Source organism: Aspergillus candidus (genome assembly GCF_002847045.1).
Source record: "Aspergillus candidus strain CBS 102.13 unplaced genomic scaffold BDW47scaffold_73, whole genome shotgun sequence".
NCBI classification, from domain to species: Eukaryota; Fungi; Ascomycota; class Eurotiomycetes; order Eurotiales; family Aspergillaceae; genus Aspergillus; species Aspergillus candidus.
The window spans coordinates 28,139-42,129 of NW_020194078.1; the positions used below are offsets into that span (position 1 = coordinate 28,139).

The following is a 13,991-nucleotide window of genomic DNA, read 5'->3' on the forward strand; positions in this document are numbered from 1 at the left end:
ATCTTGTCTGCAGTTACTTAGGTAAGTCGTTTAATTGGTTTTTAGTTTGAGTTTCTTTTTGATTTCTGTATGAAGTGACTGATTGATTGAGTGGTTTTATCTTCTACTATCTCTTATTGCAATTGTTTTCCTTCCATTGTTGATTGTTGGATTATTCTACCTTGAGGATATCTACCAAAGCAAGTCTCCGATGCCGGAGTGGACCACACCAGAAAAGAATCAACTCCAAAACCCATGACGACATCTTGCATGTCCACCAGCACTATTGAGTAATTTACGGGGTAACACTCTACCTACTTTCTTTGGCCTGGTTTTGATTTAATTTTAATTCGATGTTGGGGACATTCTTCAAAGTTTCAAATCCTCCGGTTTTCGCCAGTATCAAAAACGAGCTAGCCTGAGGTACGAATCTGGACCGCTCCCTTCGACTTCCCGGTCCTCTTATTGGGTTGATCGGGTGTCGTGTGCACTGGCCAGCCATCCCGATGCTTTGGACTGCATTGGGTAGGTTCTTCCGTTGTCGGCACTTTTCAGTATGCAAGGTTTGAAGGTACCTAGTCTGGTGCTCTGGATGGAATGCTCACATGGAAGGGATTCGTTATCTATTGATCTGATCATGATTTGATTTATGTATCCATTGGTTATTCCTCTATTCATAATTAATGAATCCAGCATAAATAGTCAAATACATTGTGTGTGATGATCATGATGATCATCACGATTATTGAAGTTGAATGCTATCAGAAGGAGTAAAAACTCCACCGATCCACAACTTTTCCTCCCTTGAGCTTCCAAAAAGAAAAAAATATCCCGGGGGAGGCTACTGTGGCGGTTTGACATAAACAGGACGGAGTGGAAGTGGAAAGGAAGCGGGTGCAGGCGGTCCGATGCCGTCGGCGAAAAAAAAAATTGACTCTCGCTCTCCTGCCGATGAGCCGCGGGGAAGCCAGGGCTTCCGCAGCAAGCCGCTATGGATCACGATGGAAAGAAATCGATCTGCTTTAGATTTCACGCACTACTGTGTTACTGTGGACTCCATACAATAATGAAAATCAAAAGGATGGAAAAAATTCATCGGTCACAAGGACAGTGATGGTCCAGATGTAGCGGATTAATTGGAAGATACTTATGGATCTTCTGGCCCATCCGCACCGCTCTGGTCCGATTCAGCTACGACCTGTCTAACGGGTTGCCGGTCTGTTATTATCCTGATTAGTCTTGAAAAAGAAGGAAGGACTCAGGAAGCAAGAATTCGAACTGGCGGTCATGACGATCGTTCGGATTCTCTGCCTATCTGGTTGCCTCATCCGCTCTAGTTATTGGCGCTACTGGCTGGTCCGTTATTATCCACGACCAGCCGCTTTATTTCTAGAATCAATGCACAATCATAGATAAATAATGAAAGTAATCATAAAGATAGGGGTACTCTATAAGGACCGGACCAGGGTACAGGGTTCATCCGATCTGTCTGGATGTTCGTGCCTTATTTGGGACACTCGGGAGGTGTAGTATTAGTATGGACTGCGGACCTCGGTTCATGCAGGTCGATGAGTAAGCTCTTCCCCCGTTGATTGTCAACCCCGGGAGTTATGGCAAGCCAGGTCGATCAATGTTGAACCTGTTGAACGAAAGTAGCCACATTAGCCACCGCTGTTCATTGAATCGTCATATTATTTATTTTCTTCAATTTATTCATTGACAATAGATTATTAAATGTACTGATTGAATTATGTTTTTTATTTTATTTTTTAAACTTATAATTTTTAAACTTATAATTTTTCTTTTGAGAGAAAAAGGAAAGGAAAAAAAAAAAAAAAAAAAAAAAAGACCACCAAAATTCTCCAGGTGAAAACTTCCATCCATCCACCCACTAAACCCCCATGGGAAATCTCAACCTGGAACTGACTACACTAGGGTGGACGGGTCATTCCTTAAATGACGCAAATGAAGATTTTCCTCCACAAGAAGACGCAGAGAGCACTGCAGGATTCCATCCCATTATTTCCTGACTAATAATATACACTATTCCCAAAAAGGCTAAATAGTACGCGACGACCATCCATCTTATTGGGTGGAGAGAGTTAGTGGCGGCGTGCCAGTAACGTGACCGGGCCGAGATGGTTGAACGCCGTCCCTGTGACTAACTGGACTAACTACCCCGTGGATGGAGTGGGGCCGTCCATGATTCTTGTTATTATATCACTGTTATTATCTTCTTACAGAATTCAGAGTGGATCTCAATAAGCACGAAGAACCTATCACTATCACTCTCTGGATCCGGCACGTGGAGTCGGTATTGTAAACCGCGGTCTGTAACTGGTTCACTTTGGTCCGTTGCCGACCCGCCGAACTTGGACCTTAGCATGGACGGAGGATTATATTATCCCTCAGTCTTCTTGTATCATGGATCTCGATGCATCCTAGCCTCAATCGTCCTAGAACGAGGAGAAACTAAATCGACCGGGGTACCTTACTAACACTATGTATCAACCTGATTTCTTCCAAAAAAAAATCTTAAAAAAAAAGAACAGAACGGAAACAAAAAGGAAAGAAAAATACAACAAAATATAATATAATAATGGAATAAGATAAAACCCCACTAATCCTCCAACACAGTTTAGCGTCAACCACTCCCTCCCCATGGCTGGCATACCAACTCTTCCAATGAAATGCCCCCTTCCGGACCCGGTATGGCGTCCCCTTGTGACTTTTGATCGTTATTTGATTGATTGAATCATTCTCTTGATTTTCTGAACGGAGTTTGTTCTGCTTGGTCTGGGGGAGGCAACACTTGCGAGTGGATCTGGGGGGCTCATCATTATCCCCAACGCCCACACCTCCTCACTCCTGTTCCTTGACCGACTACGTACTAGCACCTACTTAAACACTGGTTCTCCCCCGGCCCCCAGACCTGCCCTTGATTTTCGTCCTTTGGACGGGGTATAAAAAAATCATTCTTTAAAAAAAAAATATTAAAAAAATTAAGGAACATTTTTAATTCTCAAAGGTGCATACCAAAAGATAACAAGGAAAGGAAATTCACGACACAAATCCACCAACGACATCATCCACCAGACCAAAAAAAAAAAAAAAGAACGTGGTGCTCCATGCTATCTGCACAATAAACACGAATTATAATCCAGACACATCTCCACTCTTCGTTGTCGCAAGCACATCACCTTGACTTGACCTGCTTGGATCCTTCTTTTTCTTACATCTTTTTAACTTCATATTCCTCTTACCTTCCACGGTCCTCATCTATATCATATTTTCCTCCTCATCCTTTAACTAGGCGATCTCGATATACTCTCACCATCAACTACCTCCTCGATTTCAGAAATCGCACACGCATGAACTTGGTCTACGGACATTCGCGCTGAACGATGACTACTCTCGCGCCAACGACGGCGTCACCACCGTCGCCGTCGACTGCGAACCACTCGGTGGACACCGATGCAAAGGGGAAACGCAAGGCCTCGACAGCTGGCATCTCGGCCAACTCCCGACCTGTAAAACGGCGGGCGTCCAAGGCATGCTGTTGTTGCCGCGCGCGGAAAGTCCGCTGTGATGTAGTCGAAAATGGCTCCCCCTGCACCAACTGCCGGCTGGATCAGGTAGAATGTGTGGTGACGGAGAGCAAGAGAAGAAAGTTCGTTTGCCCTCCATTACCACCGCAATGCAATCAGAAAATAAGAAAGCAAAAAAAAGGGCAAGTGAGATCTTGATGGCTAACATAGGTGCCATTGTGTAGGAAGTCACGTGTCGAGGTGGACGGCGTCAATATGGGCCAACATCAACACTCCCAATCACCCGTCGAGCTTCCCGATGACAGCAGCGTTCACCTTCTGAGAAGGCTCAGCGAATGCAATGGTCTCCCAGACTTCACCCCGGCATCTCCATCCCTGCGATCCGTCGACTTGGATCAAGGGCAACATATGCCTCATCTTCTCTATCAAAATCAGACCAGTAGGGTCCCATCGAGCGATCGGTTTCGCCGACATATGGCGCCTAACCCGGCCGTTCCGGCGACCATGCCGCTGCACCATGTCACCTCGCAGATCCAGCAATTACTCGACCCGTCCTTTGGCAATCCCCAATCGGGTGGTGTCATCCTTCCCGACTACATCCGCGGCCTCCCCCCGCGGTTGCAAAAGGAGGACATCGACTACCTTGCCATGAAAGGTGCTCTGACGGTGCCGGATGTGGGACTGCGCAACGAGCTGTTGAAGGCCTACATCCACTATGTGCATACGTACATGCCCCTGCTCGACCTTGAGGATTTCCTGCAGACGATAGCCCAGAATGACGGCATTCGTCGGATGAGTCTCCTCCTTTTTCAGGCGGTCATGTTTGCGGGGACCGCGTTTGTCGACCTGAGACATCTCCAGGCCGCCGGGTATGGCTCCCGAAAATCGGCTCGCAAGGCCTTCTTCCAACGTGCACGCCTGCTGTACGACTTTGACTACGAGGTCGACCGCATCTCGCTCGTCCAGTCGCTCTTGCTGATGACCTATTGGTACGAGACTCCTGACGACCAGAAGGACACCTGGCACTGGATGGGCGTCAGCCTGTCTCTGGCCCATACCATCGGCCTGCATCGCGACCCCGCCAACTCGCGCATGGATGCCCGCCGCCAGCGCATGTGGAAACGCATCTGGTGGAGCACCTACACGCGCGATCGTCTGATCGCGCTGGGCATGCGCCGCCCCATGCGCGTCAAGGACGACGACTGTGACGTCCCAATGCTGACCCTGGACGATTTCGAGTTCCAACCGTTCTCGCCCGAGGTCGTGAGCATGGTGGGCGACTCGGAGGTCCTCCAGAGCACGAGTCACCAGAAGGAGCTCGCGCTGATGTTCATTGAGAAGGCGAAGCTGTGTCTCTGCGTCAGTCACGTCCTATCCGCCCAGTATTCGGTCTTGAGCCACAAATTCGGCGGTACGATGGAGACGACCATGATGCTGGTCCCCAAGAAGTCGGCCGCGGAGACGTTCGAGGTTCGCCGGTGCGACCAGGAGCTGGAAGACTGGCTGGCCAATCTTCCTGCCGAAATCCGGTATACGCCGGCCGCGCCCGCAAAACTCAGCGAGGCGCAGGAAGTCCTGCACTCGCACCGGGCCCTGCTCAAGATGGTGTACTTGACGACGTCCAGCGCGCTCCACCGTCCGCAGGTACTCCCGGCGATCCCGTTCCCCTCGATGGACACGGAGCTGCAGGATATCTCCCGGAACAAGGTCCGCTTCGCCGCAGTCGAGATCACCAACATCGCCCAGGACCTCCACCGACTGGACCTGACCCGGTACTTTCCGACCACGGGCGTCACCGTGCTTCTCCCCGCCGTCATCATCCACCTCCTCGACATCAAATCCAGCGATCCCAACATCCGCATGACGAGCCTTCAGCGCTTCTACCAGTGCATGCGCATCCTCCAGCGCCTGCGCGAAATCTACGCCTCCGCCGACTTCGCCACCTCCTTCCTGGAAGCGGCCATCCGCAAGGCCGGCATCCAACTCACCGTCTCGCCTCAGGACATGCAGGCGCGCGCGAGCCACCACCCCGATCCGCGGTCGCGCCTCAGCACCCTCACCCCACCACCCGACTCCCTCGCCCAGAAGATCCCGGACCTTACCTATCCCAAGCCCACCGGTACCGGTGTTGCCGGCCGCCTCGCCGAAGAGGGCCCTCCGGCCTTGTTCGCCTCGACACCACCCCCGTCCGACGGCAGCGAGAACGGGAGCACCAACAATCTCAACCCCAGCTACCACCAAGACGCCTTGAGCATCCCCAACCTGGACTCCGAACTGAGCCTCAGCGAACTCATGGACCTGGCCAACGACGCGGAGGTAACGCAGAACGATTTCGACGCGTTGATCAACTTCGACGACGCTGGCGCCGACTTCTTCTCGGCCGACGACCACCAGGGCGGCAACAACCCGACCACCAAGGGGTTGAACGGGTTCGGACTGGCATCTATGAACAACGTCCCCGGCATGATGGGCTTCGACCCAGAGACCAACAACAACAAAACGCCATTGGGAGGCGACCGCCCGGCATCCACATTAGGCGTCGCCCGCGAGGCCGCACCACAACCGGAGGGCAACGGTCTCACCACCGACCTGGACACCGATCTGGGACTCAACCTGTAACGCCCTGAAAGCCACGATTTTCATTCCATTTTCTTTTTTTTTATCTTCTTGTGACACTACACTATATCATATTGTATTACCAGGCGACTGTTATACTTTTTTTTTTTTTTTTCATTTTCATCTCACTTTTATTCCATTGCAAACAGCAATCGCGAATCCAAGAAAAAAAGGGCAAGGACATGAATTAGGAAAGCTTATGACTTTGTTTATTTTTTTTTCTATTTTCTGAGAAAAAACCTTTTGTGTTTTGTTATTTTCTGGGATGGCCTATTCTCTGTTAATTTCTAACTGTATGGTTAGTTAACGGGCAACGGCGGTCATGTATATAGATGGTATGGTGATATCACCAAAAAAAGGAATCAATCATGAGATGAAGAATATAAACGACTTTGATATGACTTATTTCCCCCATTTTCACAGAAGAGAGGAACAGTATATAAGAATTGGATCAACGGATGTGTGTATATTCTATGGCAAGGTGACGGGAATGGCAGAGCTAGGTCCTTTTGAGAGAGAGAGAGATCCAGAATAATTGCACGACAATCAATTATTGGATGGTTGTGGGAGGCTGCAACAACAGTCGCAGTCAACGTTGTTGAACAGCCAACGTCAAGGTCGAAGCGGTTAATTTCGTGATGCCCTGCTCGTAGGTCGCTTACTATAGAAGCATGAAGGTTGTGATCCAGAGTGTAGCAGTTTTCCGGTCAATACGACGGAGATTCCGTCATCCTTGGAGAGACTGCTGTGACAGGTTCAGATGGCCAACAGGAGGAATGAGCCTCTAGATTGATAGTCGTGGAGTAACTTCGGAGGCTTGTTCTTCTCGGCTGGGCCAAGGTCAAACAAGCATCTTAACAGTTGCTACCCAAGCCATAAAGGCTAAATGATGATGAGAGGTACTTTGTTTGCATAAAGTGACCGAGCACGAGGACAGACGAAGACAAAAGTATTGGATAGCCTTGCAGATAAACACTAAGACATACAGCTAAGCAAGTGGATGTTTGTTTTGGACAGGGGAGGAAACGCCTTGGCTCAACGTGAGTTCTCTCCTCTCCGTGTCTCACCCATGACCTCGTCCTCATCTGTTCTCCTCACTTTCCTCCTCTCTCTTCTCCCCACACACAACTCCGCATGTGGGGAACCGTTCCATCACTCTCCACGATCAAACAGTGTATGGGTCTATTCAACATCTGTGTTGCCCTTCCAGTTCCAAATCAAACCTTCACCCTCATCCCTGAGTCAGAGTGCTAACAATCTCCGCCCGTGCTACCCCCTACCAAGTGGCCCGCCTAACAATAGCGCTGCGCAATATACCAACGCAGTCCGGCCATCTGATTTGATCAGAACCAGACACTATCCCGGGAGACAGGGTGCTGATGCGTACGACGCACTAGTCTCTCTCCACACTTATAGTGCTAACCTTCCGACTGAGTAAGACTCCATGGGACGGACACGATAGGGATGGATCATCGTCGTTGGGGCCCGGACCTCGACAACCCCTCAGGTCAGGGATTATGATTGCGCCAATGTTACCTTGCTATCGTGCGACCTGCGCAAAGATCCGTCGGCATGCGTGCCGTCGAAGAATTGACCATGTAAGGTGTTTCCCCCACCTCGCGTCGGCTGGGGGGGTGAAACGTCGTAGGACAAAGAGAATTGAGTAGTTATAAAGTCCTCTCTTGCCCCTGGTTTAGAACCAGTGGGTCAGTGCTTATCACGGTAGTTAGAAAGCAGAACCTCGCTGCTTACTGTCCCCTGAAGCCATGCGCGCTTCCCAATTACTGTCTCTGCTGCCATTGGCCGCCGCCGGCTGGGCCTCTCCAGCTGGAAGACCGTCGTCGCTTTTGGGACGCCAGTTGCCCGAAGATCCCACCGGTGTGAAATCGATCCAGACGCCCAACAATGTCACAATTCGATACAAGGAGCCGGGCAAGGACGGGGTCTGCGAGACCACGCCCGGCGTGAAATCGTACTCGGGTTACGTCGATCTGTCGCCCGATTCGCATACTTTCTTCTGGTTCTTTGAAGCTCGCCATGATCCTGAAAATGCTCCTATCACACTGTGGCTGAATGGCGGTCCGGGAAGCGACTCGTTGATCGGCTTATTTCAAGGTACGTGTCGCGATAGCTGTGGCTTACGACAGAAATACTGACTCTTGATATCAGAGCTGGGCCCCTGCCAGATTAATGAGAAGATTGAGTCCTATGTCAATCCCCACTCGTGGAGCGAAGTCTCCAACATGCTGTTTTTGTCGCAGCCAGTAGGCGTTGGTTAGTACTCCAGCCCCTGTTGATTCCAAGCGTATTAACGAAGCACCGTAGGCTTTTCGTACAGTGACACAGAGGCTGGATCCCTGAACCCGTTTACAGGGGTCGTTGAGAACGAGGAGTTCGATGGAATCAAGGGCCGCTATCCGATCATCAATGCCACGAAGATTTGTAATTACTTCAACCCTGGAGAGGAAGACTGGGCCCTAACGAGCGATAGCTACAACCGATCTCGCGGCCCATGCCACATGGGAAGTACTGCAGGGCTTCCTGGGCGGCTTGCCTCAGTTGGACTCCAAGATCAAGTCCAAGGAGTTCAGTCTGTGGACGGAAAGCTATGGAGGGTGAGTGTCCAGCATTACCAAAGCACGGGGCTACTGGCTAATCCAACTATGTTTCTCAGGCACTATGGACCAGCAGTGAGCAGATATCCGTCCAACCATTCAGGACCCAAATCTAACAGCGCAGTTCTTCAACCATTTCCGTGAGCAAAATGAGAAAATTGCCAAGGGAGTCGTGGACGGCATCCACCTCGAATTCAACTCCCTGGGGATTATAAATGGCATTATCGACGAAGCCATCCAGGTGAGACCCCTCGGCCAGCTAGATGTTTGCCACTGGTACTGATATATGCAGGCCCCTCACTATCCGGAATTTGCGAACAAGAACACCTACGGCATCAAGGCTGTGAGTTACCTTGTCTTGGTTACATGCAAGTTCCGCTAGACAGTACTGACATGTGATAAAGTTGAACGATACCGTGTATAACTACATGAAGTTCGCGAATGGAATGCTCAATGGATGCCAGGATCAAGTGGCCGCTTGTAAAGCGACGAACAGAACTTCGCTGGGGGACTTTGCTATCTGCGCGGAGGCTACCAACATGTGCAGGGATAATGTTGGTGAGTTTATCCTTCTCCCAAGACATACATATGGACGCACGGAAACAGACCCCGAGAGGGGGAGAAAGAAAAAGAAAAACAAGACTGACCAAGTCCACAGAGACCCCCTACTACCAATACAGTGGCCGCGGTGTCTACGACATCCGCCACCCAGCCGATGTAAGCTTCAAACCCCCAGACAGTTCACCATTCACACATCCCCTAACAAGGATTATCACACAGGATCCAACCCCACCCCCCTACTACGAAGACTACCTCAAAAAAGACGCCGTCATGAACGCCATCGGCGTCAACATCAACTACACCCAATCCAACAACGAAGTCTTCTACGCCTTCCAACAAACCGGCGACTTCGTCTGGCCCAACTTCATCGACGACCTCGAAGAACTCCTCCGCCTCCCCGTCCGCATCTCCCTCATCTACGGCGACGCAGACTACATCTGCAACTGGTTCGGTGGCGAGGCCGTCTCCCTCGCCATGAACTACACCCACAGCGCCGACTTCCGCAAAGCTGGCTACGCGCCCCTCCTCGTCGACGGCGTCGAGTTCGGCGAGACCCGCGAGTACGGCAACTTCTCTTTCACCCGTGTCTACCAGGCGGGCCATGAAGTGCCCTACTATCAGCCGGCTGCTTCGCTGCAGCTCTTCAACCGGACGCTCTTTGGGTGGGACATCGCCCAGGGTACGACCCCTATTTGGGGCGGCTATAAGACGAACGGGACGGCGAGGGCGACGCACACCGAGTCGTTTGTGCCGCTGCCTCCGGCGACTTCTAGTGCTCGTGTTTGAGCCTTTTCCCCGTTTATGACGTCTTTGTTATCCGTTCAGGGGCTGCGAATGACGCCGTCGGCGCAGTGTCAATGTAATGACATGGCTGGCTAATGTCCTGATGCATCGAGGCGTTCATTACCCCAGACAAAGCGGGAAAGCAGATAGAAAAGAAATCTTCAACCTCCATCAACCTCAGCGATCCCAAGTCCCGTTCTACCTACTACTAATACAGATAATGGAGTACGCTACGCGGTCACATGTATATAAATTACAGTTTACAATGGTTGAAAGATGACACACTCGCAATATTATGTATTGATTAATCGTAACTTCCCACCTCATGCCCGTCGCAGACGGCCAGAGATGCACAACGCGTGATTATGTGAAATCGGATTATGTACAAAGGGACTGACTCCGCATGCATACATACCACCCACCCTTCTTTCACTGATGTACAAGGCTTCCTTTTCTTGATGTTAAACATAGAAATGACAATATGGATCAAGTCACGCATGCGGGAACACTCATTGCAAAGAAAGCAAAGTCGTTGAAAAGAAACATTCACTGCGTGACGGATATGCGTTTCTCGTCCTTCTTCACGGCAGGTTCTTGATCCTCCAGGGCGATATCGCTCCCGACAACGTCCTGCGGGGCCTCGTCGGAGAATTTGAGGTCGTCTTCGACGTCCGTGTGATCTTTGATTTTGAACAGGATGACCGGGGATGCGATTAGGAGGCTGCCGACGAGGAGGCCCCAGCAGGAGGCGAACTCTGTCATGAATGGTGCGCCCTGGGCGTCCATGCTGTGGAATTAGATTGTTAGCAAATTGCTCATCTCTCGAGATTGTGTGGTAATTGTCTAGGACGTACCGCCACATTCCTGCCGCTCCAGCGGACTGGATGCCTTTGTAAAAACCTGCGAAATTGGCTAGCTTGCGACCGTTGTTGCTGAGGGATCCCATAAACCTACGAGCATATTAGTATGCGGGCTAGACGAGAGGATGTGGACACTGACCAGTATGTGCATGTCTGAAAGGCAGCGTCGTAAAAACCGTAGAATATGTAAAGGAACATGGGTCCGACGAAACCGCTGTCGGTCCAGTCCTTCGTGGCCTCAACCGTCTCGCGGGTATAGCCCTTCTGGAAGGCATACCCGCCCCCCCAGGTGCCCATGGTGATAGCAAGGAGAAGGAAGAGGTTGAGTTTGGCTCGATTGGGACGCGACAGCCACTTCAGATCCAGAGTTTGGCCGAAGAACAGCGCACCGACCATTTGCATCAACCAGTAGAGAAGACTGTTCAGAGAGCGTGTGCGAATGTCGAAGTAAGCGCCATTGACGCTATTGAAATGGTACGCATAGAACCAGTTGCTAGCCAGAAACATCGGAAACAACAGCACGATGTAGTAGTCGGAGCGCAGGGTTTCATAAAGACCCAGCAACTCGGACTTCCAGGTAGGATTCTTCATGACGATGACACGCGATCCATCTTTGCGCTTGATGTACTTGGAATCCGATAGGACCCAGGCAAGGACAAACCCTATGGCCATGAGGACCAAGAAGGCGATGTAAGTACCATCATTGACGGTACCGGTGTTGGAGTGCAGGTTCTGGCCCAGAGGGACTAGACTTCCAATCACGCCGCCTAGGTTGAAAATGACCCAGAAAACAGAGATGAACTTCCCCTTTTCCTGCTCGGTCGGGTAACTCATCATGACCGCCCCCTGAGCACACCACAACAGACCCCCGCAGACACCCAGGAGTGCACCAGCAAAAATCAAAAAGCCGTCATTTTTGTTGTGGTTATAAGACAGAAGCGCCGCCACATAGAGAAAGTAGCCGAACCCGCCGATGGAGAGGGTCATGCGGAGGCCGATGCGGTTGGCAATGGAACCGGCAAAAAAGCCCACTACGGCAAAGGTGCTATACAGGGCCGTGTTGGCGTTGTTCACATCAGTCTTGTCGAGCTGGCCGGCACCTCCCAGGCCACTGACGGCATTGAACATTCCTGGGCAGAGGAAGCAAACGAAGGAGACCAGGATCAATTGGGTTTCGGGGGAAGCGAACCACGGGAATGTCCAGGGGCCGAGCTTGATTGGCTTGTACATCCACGGCTTTCCGGTGACCGAGCTGTCCTGTCCACCCGTCTCGACATCGGACGTGTTTGTGGGACTTCCAGTTCCCTTTTCCGATCGTGGATCATCATCGCTGACCGAGTTCGCCATGGCGTGGGAGTTTTAAGGGGAGTTCTGAATTCAAATGAAGAAGGGGCGGGAAGATATTTTAAATTGACAACCCCGACCGGATGACACTAGGGCACCACCGTCGACAAGAATCGTGCAGAAGGTGAAGTAAGGGTATCAACCACTGGAATGTTTGTTCCGTTGTACACCGGGAATAAAAATCCGGGGTAAGACAAGGGGGAGGGGGGAGGTGGGGGATAACGCGAAACAAATAGTGAAAAGGAAAGTCAACGCTCCGATATGACGTCTGGTGGATAGACTCAATCCGTAGTTCTATTCTCTGTCCTTTCTTCCTTGTTCTCCCCCCTCTGGAACAATCAGCTCACGCATCGAGGGTTGAAACTTTGGGAGAGGAGGAGAAAGTAGCAATCAGCAAGGAGAAGTAGCATCCAGCCAGTCAATGGAGTCACGGGTGGATCCCTCCCAAGTACTACAGCAGTCAAGTGCTCGAGGACGGGAACAAGCAATCGCAAAGAGATAAGGCGAGCGCCACAGACAAACTTTCCTTATCTTTGGGTCTTGGGGAGGGTTGCGTCCTGGCTGGGGTAGGCGTCTATAGGCTCTAACCCCGGTCGACCCACCTCTCCGAGGGGCCTAAGTTGCAACACCCAACGTACGATTCCACGGTAGTTCAATAGGAACGCGAGGAGCCGGGATGTTGATCCACACCACCCATGGGGTTGACTCCAGACCCCGGTAGGCAGTGGAAAGTAGATTCCGGAGACGTACCGATTAGGCAAAAGCAGATCGAGAAGTCGAAGAGACAAGGGAGAAGAAAGCAAAGCAAAGCAGAAGAAGAAGAAGAAGAAACGCAGAAGAAGGATAAAGGCACAAGAGAAAATAAGACAGAGTAGATGCAAAATCCGCACAGTTCGAGCATATAATTCCGGATGAGGAGAGAGCTTTCACGCTCAAACCAGACCCCACGAGACAGTCATGTTGAGCTCAAATAGGCTAGATTGGATCAAAAGCGCCCCTCTTTTCATTTGAGGATCTTATCGGCTGCTTTTCTTCATGACGCCGAGGATTGAATATACACTCGCGGCATAGTTCCTTGGGATCCTGATTGGTGGCAGGAATCCAAAGAATGGCCAAACATCCATAGCTAATCCTCGCCGAACCTAACAATCCAGACAGGTTGATGAGAAAGGAATCATAATAGGATTCACGCATCCACATCCAGAGCCGACTCAAAGAGACGGTGACATCGACGGCCTGTAACCATCCAGTGTGGCCGAATGCGGAGGAGTTCCGGAACAAGTTTAACTGGCACGGTGGCTGCGAGGTAGTATCCTTTCTTTCACGAGTGGAGAGGAGCTTGGCGTTTTCCTGTTGTTAATACTTTGCCGATGCTGTTTTGGAAGTACGCTAATTAGGCTGGTTTAGTCACATAATTCCATCTGATTTGGCCAATTTGATGCATGAATGGGGGAGAGTGGAGAAAGAAAGAGGAGAGAGAGAAGAGAACGAGGGGAAGAAAGTATTGTGTGGTATTGTGGTATGGTATGTATGGTATGTACGGTATGGTATGATCCGGTATACTCCGGTTTTGCTTCCGTTCTCTGTAGTAATAGATGTCAGCGGTCATTTATAACGTCACCGGCGTTGGTCCCATTGTTGCGATGATGGGTGGAGTCAGTCAACAGATAACATTCCCCTCGATG

General features: G+C 50.7%; 4 protein-coding genes across 4 annotated transcripts; 2 read left to right on the top strand and 2 right to left on the bottom strand.

Annotated features, from left to right (window-relative positions):
- Positions 1–3,383: 3,383 nt before the first annotated feature.
- Positions 3,384–6,146, top strand: farB1 (putative C6 transcription factor (Ctf1B); the record flags this gene model as incomplete). The annotated part of the gene is made up of 2 exons (XM_024816994.1): positions 3,384–3,649; positions 3,752–6,146. The coding sequence occupies 2 exons, from the start codon at positions 3,384–3,386 to the stop codon at positions 6,144–6,146; spliced, it is 2,661 nt and encodes an 886-aa protein (XP_024667979.1).
- A 1,256-nt stretch (positions 6,147–7,402) lies between these two features.
- BDW47DRAFT_134687 (S10 family peptidase) lies at positions 7,403–10,255 on the top strand. The gene is made up of 10 exons (XM_024818144.1): positions 7,403–8,258; positions 8,313–8,417; positions 8,469–8,585; positions 8,635–8,758; positions 8,818–8,833; positions 8,883–8,999; positions 9,051–9,101; positions 9,163–9,316; positions 9,417–9,475; positions 9,539–10,255. The coding sequence occupies exons 1-10, from the start codon at positions 7,910–7,912 to the stop codon at positions 10,103–10,105; spliced, it is 1,659 nt and encodes a 552-aa protein (XP_024667980.1). The 5' UTR covers positions 7,403–7,909; the 3' UTR covers positions 10,106–10,255.
- A 130-nt stretch (positions 10,256–10,385) lies between these two features.
- BDW47DRAFT_85039 (unc-93 family MFS transporter) lies at positions 10,386–12,479 on the bottom strand. Its single transcript, XM_024820033.1, has 3 exons — positions 11,102–12,479; positions 10,957–11,052; positions 10,386–10,889 (listed from the first exon to the last, which is right to left on the bottom strand). The coding sequence occupies exons 1-3, from the start codon at positions 12,307–12,309 to the stop codon at positions 10,649–10,651; spliced, it is 1,545 nt and encodes a 514-aa protein (XP_024667981.1). The 5' UTR covers positions 12,310–12,479; the 3' UTR covers positions 10,386–10,648.
- Positions 12,480–12,882: 403 nt separating this feature from the next.
- On the bottom strand, positions 12,883–13,371 carry BDW47DRAFT_113041 (uncharacterized protein). Its single transcript, XM_024814300.1, has one exon. It carries the CDS (start codon positions 13,205–13,207, stop codon positions 12,959–12,961), a length of 249 nt encoding a protein of 82 aa, XP_024667982.1. The 5' UTR covers positions 13,208–13,371; the 3' UTR covers positions 12,883–12,958.
- Between the last annotated feature and the right edge of the window lie 620 nt (positions 13,372–13,991).